General features: G+C 35.3%; 2 protein-coding genes across 7 annotated transcripts in view; both read left to right on the top strand.

Annotated features, from left to right (window-relative positions):
• The window catches only part of LOC149489688 (THAP domain-containing protein 1-like), a 147,140-nt gene that overhangs the window by 14,625 nt on the left and 118,415 nt on the right, over positions 1–14,100 (top strand). The gene's annotated exons all lie outside the window — the stretch shown is intronic.
• ctrip (E3 ubiquitin-protein ligase ctrip) overlaps positions 1–14,100 on the top strand; it is a 39,038-nt gene that overhangs the window by 9,334 nt on the left and 15,604 nt on the right. For 4 of the 6 annotated variants that reach the window (XM_089714428.1, XM_089714427.1, XM_089714426.1 and 1 more), the window contains exons 2-14: positions 5,786–6,061; positions 7,787–8,745; positions 9,007–9,120; positions 9,205–9,296; positions 9,596–9,694; positions 10,534–10,651; positions 10,890–10,963; positions 11,050–11,146; positions 11,721–11,915; positions 12,325–12,515; positions 12,842–13,030; positions 13,365–13,513; positions 13,605–13,740. In XM_089714428.1, the coding sequence (XP_089570554.1) occupies positions 6,003–6,061; positions 7,787–8,745; positions 9,007–9,120; positions 9,205–9,296; positions 9,596–9,694; positions 10,534–10,651; positions 10,890–10,963; positions 11,050–11,146; positions 11,721–11,915; positions 12,325–12,515; positions 12,842–13,030; positions 13,365–13,513; positions 13,605–13,740 (2,472 nt within the window). In that variant the 5' untranslated portion in view covers positions 5,786–6,002. Of the gene's footprint in view, positions 1–5,487; positions 5,704–5,785; positions 6,062–7,786; positions 8,746–9,006; positions 9,121–9,204; positions 9,297–9,595; positions 9,695–10,533; positions 10,652–10,889; positions 10,964–11,049; positions 11,147–11,720; positions 11,916–12,324; positions 12,516–12,841; positions 13,031–13,364; positions 13,514–13,604; positions 13,741–14,100 lie in introns of those variants that run through there. The other 2 variants (XM_089714423.1, XM_089714425.1) reach the window with 2 other exon arrangements.

Raw genomic sequence — 14,100 nt, 5'->3', positions numbered from 1 at the left:
AATTTTTATTTCATTTAACTTTCTTAATTTCTTCTGTCCCTTCGTATTTGGTGCTTTTATCCGCCTGCTAGGTTAGACCCATATATTATATCCAATATGTTGGCAATTCAGAAATATGCAAATATTTTAGTCTTGCCATATTTCCCAACACGATTTAGTTTCATTAAAAGCGCATCAAACTATTTCAAGAGGGCGCGCGACGTGGTCAGTTATTTTGGGAATTTAGCTCTTATCACTTTTTGTATTTATATAAATATTTGTGTTAGTGCATTTACGCGTGGTCTCGTATTATATTTCTACTAAATTGTGCTACAGCTAGTTAAGTATTTATTTTTTAAAAGGAATCCTGAATGAACCCGCTATTTAATGTGTCATGAGATTTTTTTGGAATGATAGTACCTATTCCAATTTAAAATACAAAAATAGCCTTAGCTACAGGCAGATAGCTAACATTAAGATCAGCTATCTACCTAGCAGTGAAATAATATATACCTATGAAATATATATACCGGAAACCAAGAAAGAAATGCAAAAGTTTTTTAGGTATACAAATTGTTTAATAACAACAAAAATAATATTTACTACAAAATAAAACAAGTGGCTTTCTATTAGCGTAAAGTTCAATAGAACAGATTATGAATGTATGAAATTGACGTAATCAATCGTCGTCGTCGTCGTAATCAAACGTCAATCTCATACATTCATAATCTATTCTATTGAACTTTACGCTAATAGAAAGCCACTTGTCTAGGGGGGCGGGTCTGAGTTTTAGCCATACATGGTAAACCAAAAGAAAAAAGCGAAAAAAAAACCACAATAACAAGTTCTGCATGGGTAGACAGTTCTTGTTGCATTTGGTTAGGTCATGGTATCGAACCCTGTTATTCTCTTAACTTGTTTGTTGCAAATTTGGCAAATTATCCTAAAGAATATATCTAGTTATTATATTTTTATTAATAGTTTCGAAAAGAACTAACGGAGTGGTTCTTTTCTGTAGAATTTGATCTTTTGTATATTTTGCGTGGGGCATAAACGAAGGGTCGTTTAGGTCGTTGAACCGATAGGGATCCGGAGAGGAGTGTGTGTTTCGGTTCTGGCGGGGGCGCGGGCGCTGCAATGGGCCGGTCGTTGACTCCCCCTTGCTGCACTCATGTGAAACACAGATTGATTTTGATTATTAACTGCTAAATTATGAGCGCTCAATTATTAACTGAGTCTTCTATTTATGACGAAATTTATCATTTCACACACTCTTTTCAATCCATAAAACATAATCACTTTAACTCATTAAAAGCTTAGCCATATCCTGATCTTTTCTACTTATGTATAAAAGTGAATGTTTCAGAGCTACTGAACCGGTACGCTAACGGTTTATGAGATCAAAATAAACTAAACATGTATAACAGTTAGGTTGATACCCATAGACTGAGCTTTATATGTGTTTTATCGTCTATTTATATATAGGAACAGTTGCAGTTTATATTATTTTATTAAATGTGCTTTATACGTGACGGACTCAGACTCGTAGCCTATGTTACATGTATAGTGTATTGTTGAGATCTGTCGCCAGAGTAGATTTATATGCGTGCGAGACAGGGTAGTATGGCTATTGGCTAGTGATTTCGGAGCTCCGAGGCCAGCAGGATTCGCACGTGCTATCGCATCAGTGCTATCGGGTTGTCGACCGACGCGACGGCCTTGGGGCGCAGCCCCTCTCTCCTATTTAATATTTCCGAAACATTTCAAAATCAACCTTAACACATACTGTTAACGTACATAATAAAAAAATCGACTGATATTTAGTTTTGATAAAATCTATCCCTGTTACTACTAATTAATTCTGCGAGTCCTGTTATTTGTAGCACCATAGTAACGAAAAAAAGACAATTCCAACTCGATGAGATCAATACATTGTTTTGAAACCGCAATGTAAGAGGTAGATACCCAGGTCCTCCTTAATTCGTGTAGGTCACAATAAAAAATACTCTTTATAGTTTATACGTTTGACTAAACTTGAGAAAACTTAAACACTATTTTATTCTTGAAAACATAAACTGTTATTTAAATTATTTTATGATTTGTCTGAATCCTATTTATAATATTATAAAGGCGAAAGTTTGTATGGATGTTTGTTACTCTTTCACGTAAAAACTACTGAACAGATTACAATGAAATTTAGCACACATATAGAAGGTAACTTGGATTAACACATAGGGTAGGTTTTATCCCGGAAATCCCACGGGAACGGGAACTATGCGGGTTTTCCTTTAAAAACGCGGGCGAAGTCGCGGGCGGAAATCTAGTTATATTATAAATGCGAAATGAGGTATACGTGAGGATGGATGTTTGTTACTCTTTCACCCAAATACTACTGAACCGATTACAATTAAATTTGGTATAATGGTAGCTAAAGACCCAGAATAAGACATAGACTACTTTTATCCCGAAAATCACACATTTTAAAAGGAAAGGGAACTAGGCGGGTTTTTCTCAAAAATTGCGGCAAAGCCACGGGCGGAAATCTAGTTTATAATAAATTAGGTACCTACTAAGGATATACTACATGATTTTATTAAAATTTCATGTTTTTTTTCCTGTGAAATCTAACATCTGCAGAAGCAGCTGTGTATTTATTATTTAGTTTCATCTGTTTAGACAGATATAGAGTACCAGATTATTGTTGGGAAAATATTTCTTATTATGTTATATTATATAATAAAGGTGTAGTTATGTATTTGCAAAATAAAAGTAATACAATATTTTTTGCATTTGTTTTGGTTTATATTATTAACAAATTTTTTATTTAATTAAGACATGATTAGTTATTATGTGGCATACACTCGTGCATATTATTACTATTTTTGAGATTTTCTTGTAAGAGAAAATACTACTGGTCTTGTTATTGAAAGAAGTTAAATTGAATCTCCATATTCCGTTCCATGTATGTTTTGTTCCACTATTGATCCAGAACGTCGCGTTTACCTGTACACAGGTAGACGTAAATAGAATTGGTTGTATTCAAGTTTATCTACCTGCCACTGCACATTGCACTTTGCGATCTCATAAAGACGAAAAAAAAGGAACAATGTCAACGTATACAATATGTAATCTGACCCTTCATTTCCTAAACTGTACATAACTGTACATCCCTTCATTTATTAAATTATGTACGATCATATTTCTATAAGCATTCTGTTGTAAACATCATATTTTAATAGTCCACTTTTACGAAAAAGAGTAAAATAAATAAATAATAAGTAGTATATGTACCTACTTACTATGTAGGTAGCCTTCGTATAATTGGTCATTGTTCCATAACACAATGTCAAGAAGATTCACTGACTTACTCTCTATAGAATAAAAAATTTAATATTCATTTCAACTTTTTTGATTCCTAGGATTATTAATATTGCGTAGGTACGTACTATAGTTACTAGTTATTGTTCTGTGGTACTACGTACAGTACCTCTATATGTAGGTATATAATTTTTCTCTTTAGATTCCTCTTTAGATAGGTACCTATACTTAGTATCATATTCAAGTGACCAAGTGTACCTATAATGCCTATATATCCTTTGTCTTAATTGCATAGATCCAAGTAAATAAACTCATTATTACGTTGTGGTTATTTTGATAAACCAGTGACATTTAAAATATATTTCCCGAGTGATAATAACATGATTTATTTATCTTTGTGCCCCCTAAATCCGAGACGTATTTCTGACATTTTAATATAAATGCATTATTTGCTAGGTAGCTAGTATATAATGGAGTAATTAACAATGTATTATTTACCTACCATTTTAGGTTACATTGAATGTAAATAAATACAATTACTTGCATTAATATTTATAATGACTGCGCTGCGAAGGTCATTTTACATTTCGGTTATGAGGTCAAGTAGTAGGCAATCACGCCCTTGATCGCATAACGCATTAGCATCTAGAAATCTTACAGCTGTTTTAAGACTTAATATTATTTCCACATTACGTAAAACCGTACACATTATGTAAGACATAAGAATCTCAACAATAATCTAGATCGCCAATATCAGGTCGGATAACAGTGTAACTTCCTATAAAATCTATGTACATTATGTACTAGGTATGACTGATGGCATATAAAAAGTAGCAGTATGTTGCTCATCCCATGATAGTCAGCATCTAGGCGAATAAAGTTTAAATTCATAATTAAAAAAAAAGAAAAAAACTATTAAGTACCTAAATTTCTAATTTAAATTTTCTGAAGAAATTCAATCGTGGTCCGAATCGGATCCAAATTTCATGATAACGATCAATGATCATACAATCATTTCATTTCACTAACAGAACAAGTAACTAATCGTGTAGACTGTAGACTATTCAGTAGGCTTATTTTATCCCGGTTCAACCTGAGCGCAGCCGGAGCAAACGGCTAGTAAATTGTCACTACTTAGTATAATAAAACAAAGTCGTTTTCCCTGTCCCTATGTCCCTATGTATGCTTAAATCTTTAAAACTACGCAACGGATTTTGATGCGGTTTTTTTAAATAGATAGAGTGATTCAAGATGAAGGTATATAATTTATTATGTTTTAGACAAAGCGGGCGAAGCCGCGGGCGGAAAGCTAGTAAATTATAATTATAAAGTGAAATTGTTTAAAAAAAAACATATGTAATATATTTTATCGACTTCATAATATACAGGCGAACATCATAAGTTAATGTTTGAAAGTGAAAATATGCCTTTACATTTGCAGTGTTGCTAGTACACTTACATCATGTACAGTAGTAGAAATAACAGGATCAAATTGTATTCACCCTGTTAGGTCATCTTCTTTAAAGAGTTAATTCTTTAAAATAAAAAGGAATCGCCAAATGTTTTGATAAGCGTTAAACATGAAATCGGCTCGACCAATAATTCAGCAAATTTTTGATACTACGAAGATTCCTCTGAGCACGTACTAAAAAGAGGTAATAGGGGAGAACATCGTCTGCTGGGCAGCAATTGAAATAAAATATTTAATATTATCTTAAGGGCCGATTTTTCAATGCTTGGATAAAACTTGTTCGTCGAATAATGTATAAAATGACGGGTTGCACTCCGGGAGTGCCAGCAGAAATGAAAACTTGATTATTAACGTTGAGCATGTTTGGTATTTTGGAATGGTATCCGTCTTACGCTTTTTCGATCAGGTCACGTGTCCTGACGCGAGTTTAAGATTTTATACCCATTACAGAAAAAGTGCTCAACGCCGCTAAAGAAGTTTTCACTTCAAAACTACCATTTTATAAACGTATTCTAATTGCCCGTATTTGACAGTTTACGTGACATTTTAATATTATCGTGTAATACTTTAATGGACGGATAAGTTTTATCCAAGCATTGAAAAATCGGCCCTAAATGGTATAAAGGCATCATTTTATTTATGATTTTTGCTGAATTAGAATACTACCAAATCGATAACTGTAATGGTAGTTTTTATATTTAATAAGTGGCAACACTCAGTAAGTTTGACAGATGGCCAGCTGTGAACTGTGAATAGTGAAAAATATGTCGAAAAGTGTAGCTGTCCTTGATGTGTCATCCGTATTGATAATTTCCATGAAACGTGGTATAAAATTAATTTAGTGAGCTGAATAATACCCTTATTCATACAAAATTCAACAACGTTTTGCATATCGCGACCTTTTAAACATAATCGCGAGCCTGCTTTGCTGGCAGGTATTGTGTTCTAATTAATTATCGAAATGTTTATGTAACGCAGTGTTATTCTAGTGCTGAGTGTTCGTTTTCTTTGTTTCAGATAGTAAGACGGAAAGTGTAAACATAAACGCTGGTGAACTTTGGAAAGCTTTATCATTGTGAGTGTGTAGTTGGCGATGAGGTTTTGAAGACGGGGACCATAGTGGATGCATAGAAAGTGGTGTAGCGCTCGCCCGGGCATGGTGCCGGGCAGGTAGCGGGCGCGGGCGGCCTGCGCAGGCCACACACAAGTAGCCGCGTTTCTCTCAGCGTCGTCTATGGCCGAGCAACTCATCACACCGTCGTCGCACTCTGCACTCACGAGAGAGTCCAGCAGGTAAGATCCCACTTATAAAATAATTCATAAAGTTAACTGTATTAACAATCTTGTTTGATTCTGCATTTTCAATAATTTTAACAGATTCTGCCGCTTTCACAACCATGAAATATAGGAATCAATTAAGTTAATAAGTCCAAAGCGTTGTAGGAATTTTTGAAAGACTCATAATAACTCTAAAGACTCATAATAATAATTCAGCTTTATATGTTAAAATTTCTCAATTCCTGCATCCCTTTGTGAGGTACAGGGAAAATGCATTGTTTGTTATAGTGATTAATTTTCTCCTTACCTTACCGACAAGCCGCTTATTAGTTTTCTGTGTCTGCCAGAGTGACACATTTTTTCTTAGTCCCCACCAGTAATTGAATCTGGGAGTTCTCCATTCTAGGCTTACATTTTACCCCTGTATGTATGTAGAAATTATGCAGTCATTCTGTTGAGGATACTGAATAAAAGAATTGTAAATAATACCAGTTGAATATCAGTGGATGCAATTCCGTATGAAAAATTAAAAAAAAATTTTAGCTGCTTTAGCAATCCTTGGTTCCTTTGGGTGTCTGTTGTGACTTAAATAGTGTTGAAAAGAAAAAAATAATTATAGAAGAGTAAGAAATTGGACAAATTTAATTGAAAGGTTTCATAATCTTTGTAAAATTGTGTTGAATTTGTGGATTCTTTGAAAAAACGAATTTAACATTTACATTACTTGATCAAATTTGATGACATTACTTGATCCAGTTTTAACTTTTATCTCTATTTGTTATAAAATCAAGGGATCTGAAGGGATATAAATTCAACAAAAAAGGTCGTGTTCCATCGTTACAATATTGTATTCACTGAAAAGTGCTTCATATTGGTTGAAATGGTTGTTAATCATCTCAATAGATGGCGCGCGGTGTGTCCCTTCAGACACATAAAACTGAAAGAATAGAATAAATTCGATTGCTCTGGCGGGTCACGAGTGGCTGAGTTGGTCAGGCATCCGCCCCGGAATGGCGCGAAAGGATGCGGGTTTGAGTCCCGCCTCGTGATCGATTTTTTTCTATTCTTTATAAATTTATAATTACTCAAACGTTTTTATCCTTTAAGAGGATACACAGCAAATATGTTTGAATGGTACTTTGTAAAGGTGACCCAGGGACCAGGACCCATATTTCATTAATTTTTTTAGTATTTTCTAAACAAAATTTATATTTTTTTAATTATACAATAATATGTATTACATAAAAAATTGATGACATATGTATAAGTAGAATATTAACTAGAAAAAAAAAAACTTTTTCTGTCTTGATGGGTGTTTTTCCACCAGAGATGGAATATGCTATGCCGGATATGGATGTGTTTGATATCCACCAATCGTATAAATTGATACATATAGCATAGCACAGGTGGAAATGGATTCAACTAAGATATAATGTTTATTATATGGAAGGATGTGTGCTATGAATTGTGCTATGGATGCGTGCGTACTATGGATGTGTGTCTTGGCTCGTTGTGAGTGGTATAGCTATGGCAGAGCGGAGCCTTCTTTCGATAGTTAGATGTACAATGGGTGAAATGTTAAATACTTTATCGCTCATGCGCGATTTCTTTCAAGCAACTTAAAGCTTCATTGTTACAAATGTATACCATGTATACCATTTTAAAAGTTAAAATTTATTTACACCCTAGCTTTCTGTGCCTTTTTGAGGCATTTTCAATAAAAATGAATATTTTTTACAGGTCTTCTCCTAGCAGGGTGGTGGGCGGTCGGTGGTTACGTCAAGTGCGTAAAGCAAGCCGCAGCCGTCGAAGCAGACGAAACGCGACGTCGCCCTTGCCGCGTACCCACCGGCATCCTTCAGGCCGCGTGCCTGATTCGGAGCCTCAAACCAACGTCGAGTTACGTAGAAGTTCTCGTCTCGTTAACTCTCTGCCCAGATCTGATTACTCTATTTCGGAACGGTGGTCCTACGGAACAGACGTTTACGAAACTCGCTACGATACGACTGAATACAAACACGGAGATACACCTAGACATTCTGCCGGTGAACACTCTAAACGGCGTCGGACTTCTTCGCATGACAAGAAAAAACATAAACGTCATTCCACATCCAATAGTAGTACTGCAGACGAGTGCGTAGCTTACTGCACACGCTCACGTACTGCTCTTAAATCAACAGAGAGTGTTTGTGAGCAAGTACCGAATAATATAAATACACCGACGACGCCACGTTCGTCTTTAAATCAATCTGCAGCAACTACTTCAACTCAACAGTACACGTTAAATCAGAGTGAAGGCGGATTATTGCCCCTAGACGAAAGAGATTTTGCGTATTCACCATTCAGCTCCTCTACTATCACTGAGCTATTAGATTCTGACTACTCCGTGTATAGCCCGACCGCTAGTCGAAGAAAAGGAAAGAAGAGGAAACGATCAACACATAGATCACTTTCACATAGAAAGAGTAGTAGCTGCTTAATTGATATCGAAGAGTGCAGGAAGAAGTTTAAAATAGAGTCTCAGGCAAAAGAAATTCCAGAGACAAATAAAAATACTTTCAGTGATAGAGGAATTCCTGAGCAAGATCCCGAGAAAGTTGACACACTTTCTGGGCAGACAGCGTGTACATATTTACTACGAAATCGTCACAATCGTGATCTCGGCCCGCCCACTTCTACTGTTATTAGCGACAGTACAGGTAATCTATACACTTATCGACAACAACTATTATTTATGTCTCATTAAAAAAAATAAACAAACGTTTAATCGTCAAAACGTCATTGCATACATATGTTTTAAATTTTTAATGAATAAAGCGTTTATTACGTTGACATAATTGTGCTATTTAATGTTGCACTGAGCCGCTCGGCTTATCAGACGTCTTATCACATATCAAGTGCAGTCATTTATGAAAGATAATGTATAGAAACATACACCAATAATAGTTATAATATTTCAGTAAACCCGTCAACAACTAGCGACGTGGTACAAAGTCAAACGACATTAGAACGTAAGACTGCTGCCGAAACTCGTGGGAGGACCACTACTCCACCACCATATAAAGATTTACAGGGTTTGTATCTCTTTCGTTTGTTTAAATTTAAATTTTTTTGAAATTTAGATGTAACAGTGATTGATTGTTTTTTTTCTTTTCCAGAAGCTAGTTCATCTAAAACGCATAGTTCAGACAGTAAACTACTTATAGTTCCACGAGACCTCCCCTATTTACGTCAAACTAACGCCAGAAGAGTAAGTTAATTGGAATGATGCACAGTTATTATACTTTATTTATGTTTTTAATGATGGTAATCAAAATCAACTTTACTAATGGTATCTCTCATTATACTGTGTTCCTAATTGTTTTGCATACAGATAATAATAATTATTTATCACTGATAAGCATTGTAACCTTTTTAAATTTAATAAAATTTTCATTTAGTCTGTGAAAGCTGGCTACTTGTTGGTTTATAATTTAATAAAATTTTTGGTATTGTGATTTATTCATCTTTCAATAAATTCAATTTCAAATTAACTCATGTGATTCTCAGAGTATCGCTGCTGCAACGGGTGCGACCCTGGGTGCTTGCCTGACGAGAGGAGCCAGCACCTCTCAACGTCAGAGGCAGGAAACCTCTTCTAAGAGACAGGTTTGTATTCAATTGGAACAGATTGTTATAAAAGTAACATGTATAACATACTAAAAATATATTAGACTAGTTACTTATATCATGGGGCTCATATCTTCTTATACATATATAAAAATGAATCGCAAAATGTGTTGGTAAGCGCATAACTCGAGAACGGCTGAACCGATTTCGATAATTCTTTTTTTATTATATTCCTTGAAGTACGAGGATGGTTCTTATGTAGAGAAAACGTAAACATGTACCACGGGCGAAGCCGGGGCGGACCGCTAGTTTCTTATATATTCATAATTATAATTAAATATATTTTACAGTCTATTTTTTTTTATTAAAAATGTTCTTTTAATTTCCGAAGTGTATGTAGACAAAGCATAAATCTATTTTGTCCTAACAATTTTTTTTTTACCTTTTATTTATTAATAAAAAGGAGCGGGTCCTTTTTCTTGCCAATTTTTCCCCTTTCGCGATATACCCTCAATTTGTTTTTAATCATACATGTCTAAACAATATGATATTAACAAAGCTCAAATGTGGCGTATTTATCAAGGGTGAAACGGTTAGTGTGCTAAGTGTTTATGGGCGGTGGTGACCACTTAACATAAGGCGGCCCACCTGCCTCTTTGCTTGCTCTGTAATATTGGCATGAAAAGAGCAACCATGGAGTTTCTTGTCGGTTCTTCTCCATAGATACTGCTTTCCGAATCGGTGGTAATTAAAAATATGTACTGACGATTCGAAAGTGCTTCTAAAAGAAGTCTAATTGAATAAATAAATGTTTGAGTTTGAGTTTCTGATATAAAAAAATGTGACGTATATCTGATGTGAACGTGTTTGTGCCGCAGTCGGGCGGGGGCGAGGACGCGGGCAGCAGCGCGGCGAGCGGGCGGCGTGCGCGCGCGCGCGACATGCCGCAGCCGCAACCGCACGCGCAATCTTCCTCCGCGCGCAGGGATAAGAGGGGTGAGATATGTTTATAATTATGTTTCTAATTTTATTCGATTTTTCAAACACTTTTGTGATTAATGTTCGAAACGATTGTAAAATATTGTACCTACTATAAAATAATTAAGTATTATTATAATTAAGTTTTTTATGTTCTTGGACAGTCTTTGTACCAATCAATATCTTTTGGACAAAAACAGATCACAATAACTTGTGCACATTTGTCACAATTTTATAATACTTTTTTCTTATCTAGGTAAAGGCACTCTGGGTTCGTGCGCAAGCACTGGTGGTTCGTCCAGCCGGTCCCACTCCCAGGCAGTAACCACGGTAAGTTTATTTTATGATATACTTAATATATTTATTTTATATATAATATTATTGATGTATATTCAATTATTTTTTATTGTCAACAGGGTGCTGTGGCGTCAACATCGTCTACGCCGCCGGTGCCAGCTTCAGCGGTATCAATGCCTGATAACGCTTCAAATGATGCAAAGCCCAAGGGCAAAGGTAAATAACATACTTAGTTTTAATTATTGGCATCACCAGTGACGTTTTTAGTTAATATAATTTATTTTTACTGCCACGAATATTAAAAATTAAAGATATTAAATAACATAGAAATATCAATTCATACATAATGTAACATTTATTTAAAATGTTTATGAATCAATTTTGTTGATCTCGATTTATGTACACACATTCATATTTTATCAAGGAAGTTTCGATTCTTAACATACAGGTTGTGTTTCCTCTTTATGTTTGCCTCCACTGATCAAAACTGTTGTGATGCAGAAATTATATCATGCAAAACGATTGAATCTCGACTTTTGAATTCTGGGCCGTAAATATTTATTTATTTATTTAATCATTTATACCACACACACCTATAAATGGTGTGGTACAATCATTTGTACCACACCATTTAATATTAAAATGTACAGTATATAATATATATTTGTATGGATACGAAGTACAAAAGGTGACCTTATCGCTTAAAAGCGATTTCTTCCAGGCTAAATACACTGCTCTGAAGTGTAATATAAATGCAGGTGAATGTTTATAATAATGTGTATGTGTGTAGCATCGTCACCGGCGGAGGAGTGCAGCGCGGGCGGCGGGGCGAGCGCGGGCGGCGCGGAGGAGTCCTCCTCGGAGGAGGGCGAAGTGGGCCGCCTGCAGGCGCTGCTCGAGGCGCGCGGCCTGCCGCCCCACCTGCTCGGCGCGCTCGGCCCGCGCATGCAGCACCTGTTGCATCGCACTGTTACCGCTAACTCGGGTTAGTTTGAACTCAATATGGAAAAGCATCAGCATGCTTACTATTCAATCACATAATATGTTTCTGGCTTGGGATCGTTACACTGTCATTTGATTTTGATTTAAATGACGGTTTGAAAATTAATGAAAGCATTTAATTGATAAAAAAGCTAAAATAATAAATGTGAAGACTAACAGTTTCAGAGAATGTCTTATTTGAGATAAAATATGTATTAAAATCTATCTAATCTAAAAACTCCACAATATGTAACAGTGCTTATGGCTGTTATATAACATATAAAAAATGTTATATTGATGTACATAACAAAGCAAGTTAAAAATTTTCTTTATAAGTACTTGAACTACTAGAACTCATTTATTCTTATTTATCACAATAAACAAATCTACAATAATGTACATCCATCCCACAGCGGCATCAAAAGCAGCCCAGTTGCTGGCCGGGCTGCAAGCGACCGGCGACGAGGGGCAGCAGCTGCAAGCCGTCATAGAGATGTGCCAACTGCTGGTGATGGGCAACGAGGACACGCTCGCCGGCTTCCCCGTGCGACAAGTCGTGCCCGCGCTCGTTAATTTGTTGGCAGCTGAACATAACTTTGATATGGTGAGGTTTTAATGGTTTTATGTTGCAAAAAATGTAACCTTCACATTTTATTCGGGAAATAATTACTTTAGAAAGATACAATTCTGCGCTAAATCTTGTCAATACTGTGAAGGTGTACTATGTAAATTTATGAAAGCTGATATTTAAAAGATCTACTTTTGTATATCGTTTATACTGATAGCTTGGAATAACTTATATAAAATTAATATTATAGTAAAAGTGTCCTCTGTAAAAGCCTAGTTCACTCTTTATCTTAAAAATTGTTCATGTGCAATAGTACATGATTTCGTTTATTCATATTTTAACCAATCAAATAAATTTAACAGATGAACCACGCGTGTCGTGCGCTGACCTACATGTTGGAGGCTCTGCCACGCAGTAGCGGCGCCGTAGCTCTAGCAGTACCGGCATTCCTGGACAAACTGCAAGCGATCACTTGTATGGATGTCGCTGAACAGAGCCTTACAGCCCTGGATATGCTGTCGAGACGACACTCTAAGGCTATATTGCAAGCGGTGAGTACTTATTTCTTATTTATCTGATGCTGAAATAAAAATAAAAACCATTGTGAATGTGTATCGTTGTAAAAGTTAAATGAAATATATTTTTACTATATAAATGCAGTTTTTTAATGAAATTAAATCTATTATTTTAACTGATATTATACTTCGTTTTTTGATTTATTGTAGCCTATGTTCTTTCTCAGGGTCTAAAGATTATCTGTGCCAAGTTTCATCAAAATCGGTCCAGTAGTTTATGCGTGAAAACCATACATGCAAACATACATACAAACCTTTCCTCTTTATAATATTAGTGTAGATATATTTTAAATTAAAATGTATTTCGCAGCGTGGAGTATCAGCATGTCTTACATATTTGGACTTCTTTTCGATCAACGCTCAACGCGCGGCGCTGTCTATCACAGCTAATTGCTGTCAGAATCTCACCCCTGATGAGTTCCATCTAGTTAGGGACTCACTTCAACTACTGGCTAACAGGCAAGTTATATTTCTTTCAGATTGAAATAAGATTTCAATTTAGATTTCGAAGGATTTAAAATTTAATTCAATCTGTTACATTGTTACCCAGACTGACAATTCAAGATAAGAAGTCGGTAGAGTGCGTTTGCTTGGCGTTCTCTCGGCTCGTCGATAGCTTCCAACATGACCCATCTCGTCTTCAGGAAATCGCCACACCTGAATTGCTGACCAATCTGCAACAGCTTGTGAGTATTTCATAATTAGCTTAAAGTTATCTCTATTTATAATTGTAGTTATTTTTTAAAGACATATCTATCATTGAATAAAACTAATTGAAATAACATTTTCATTATGTGAAAAATTATAAGGATACTTAAAATGCCAATTCCCTTAAACATTAATTTAAAATTTACATTTGATTGTATGATGTCATGTATTACATTACACCTACGTACTTTTCGTGACTTTCATATTTCTTAAATTTGTTTTTTTTACATTTTCTGAAATGTGTGTTTACTCTAATACATAATAGAATATTCATGTACATTGTACATATCACTACAAATCATTTTTTAAATACCAACTTACATCAGAAAATGAACGCG

This window comes from Colias philodice, chromosome 3 (assembly GCF_061535455.1).
Source record: "Colias philodice isolate Cphi_HAF_F1 chromosome 3, ilColPhil1 Martin Lab GWU primary, whole genome shotgun sequence".
In the NCBI taxonomy this organism is placed as follows: Eukaryota; Metazoa; Arthropoda; class Insecta; order Lepidoptera; family Pieridae; genus Colias; species Colias philodice.
Note: the sequence above shows the minus strand (reverse complement) of the source record. Positions and strands in the feature narration are given on the sequence as shown.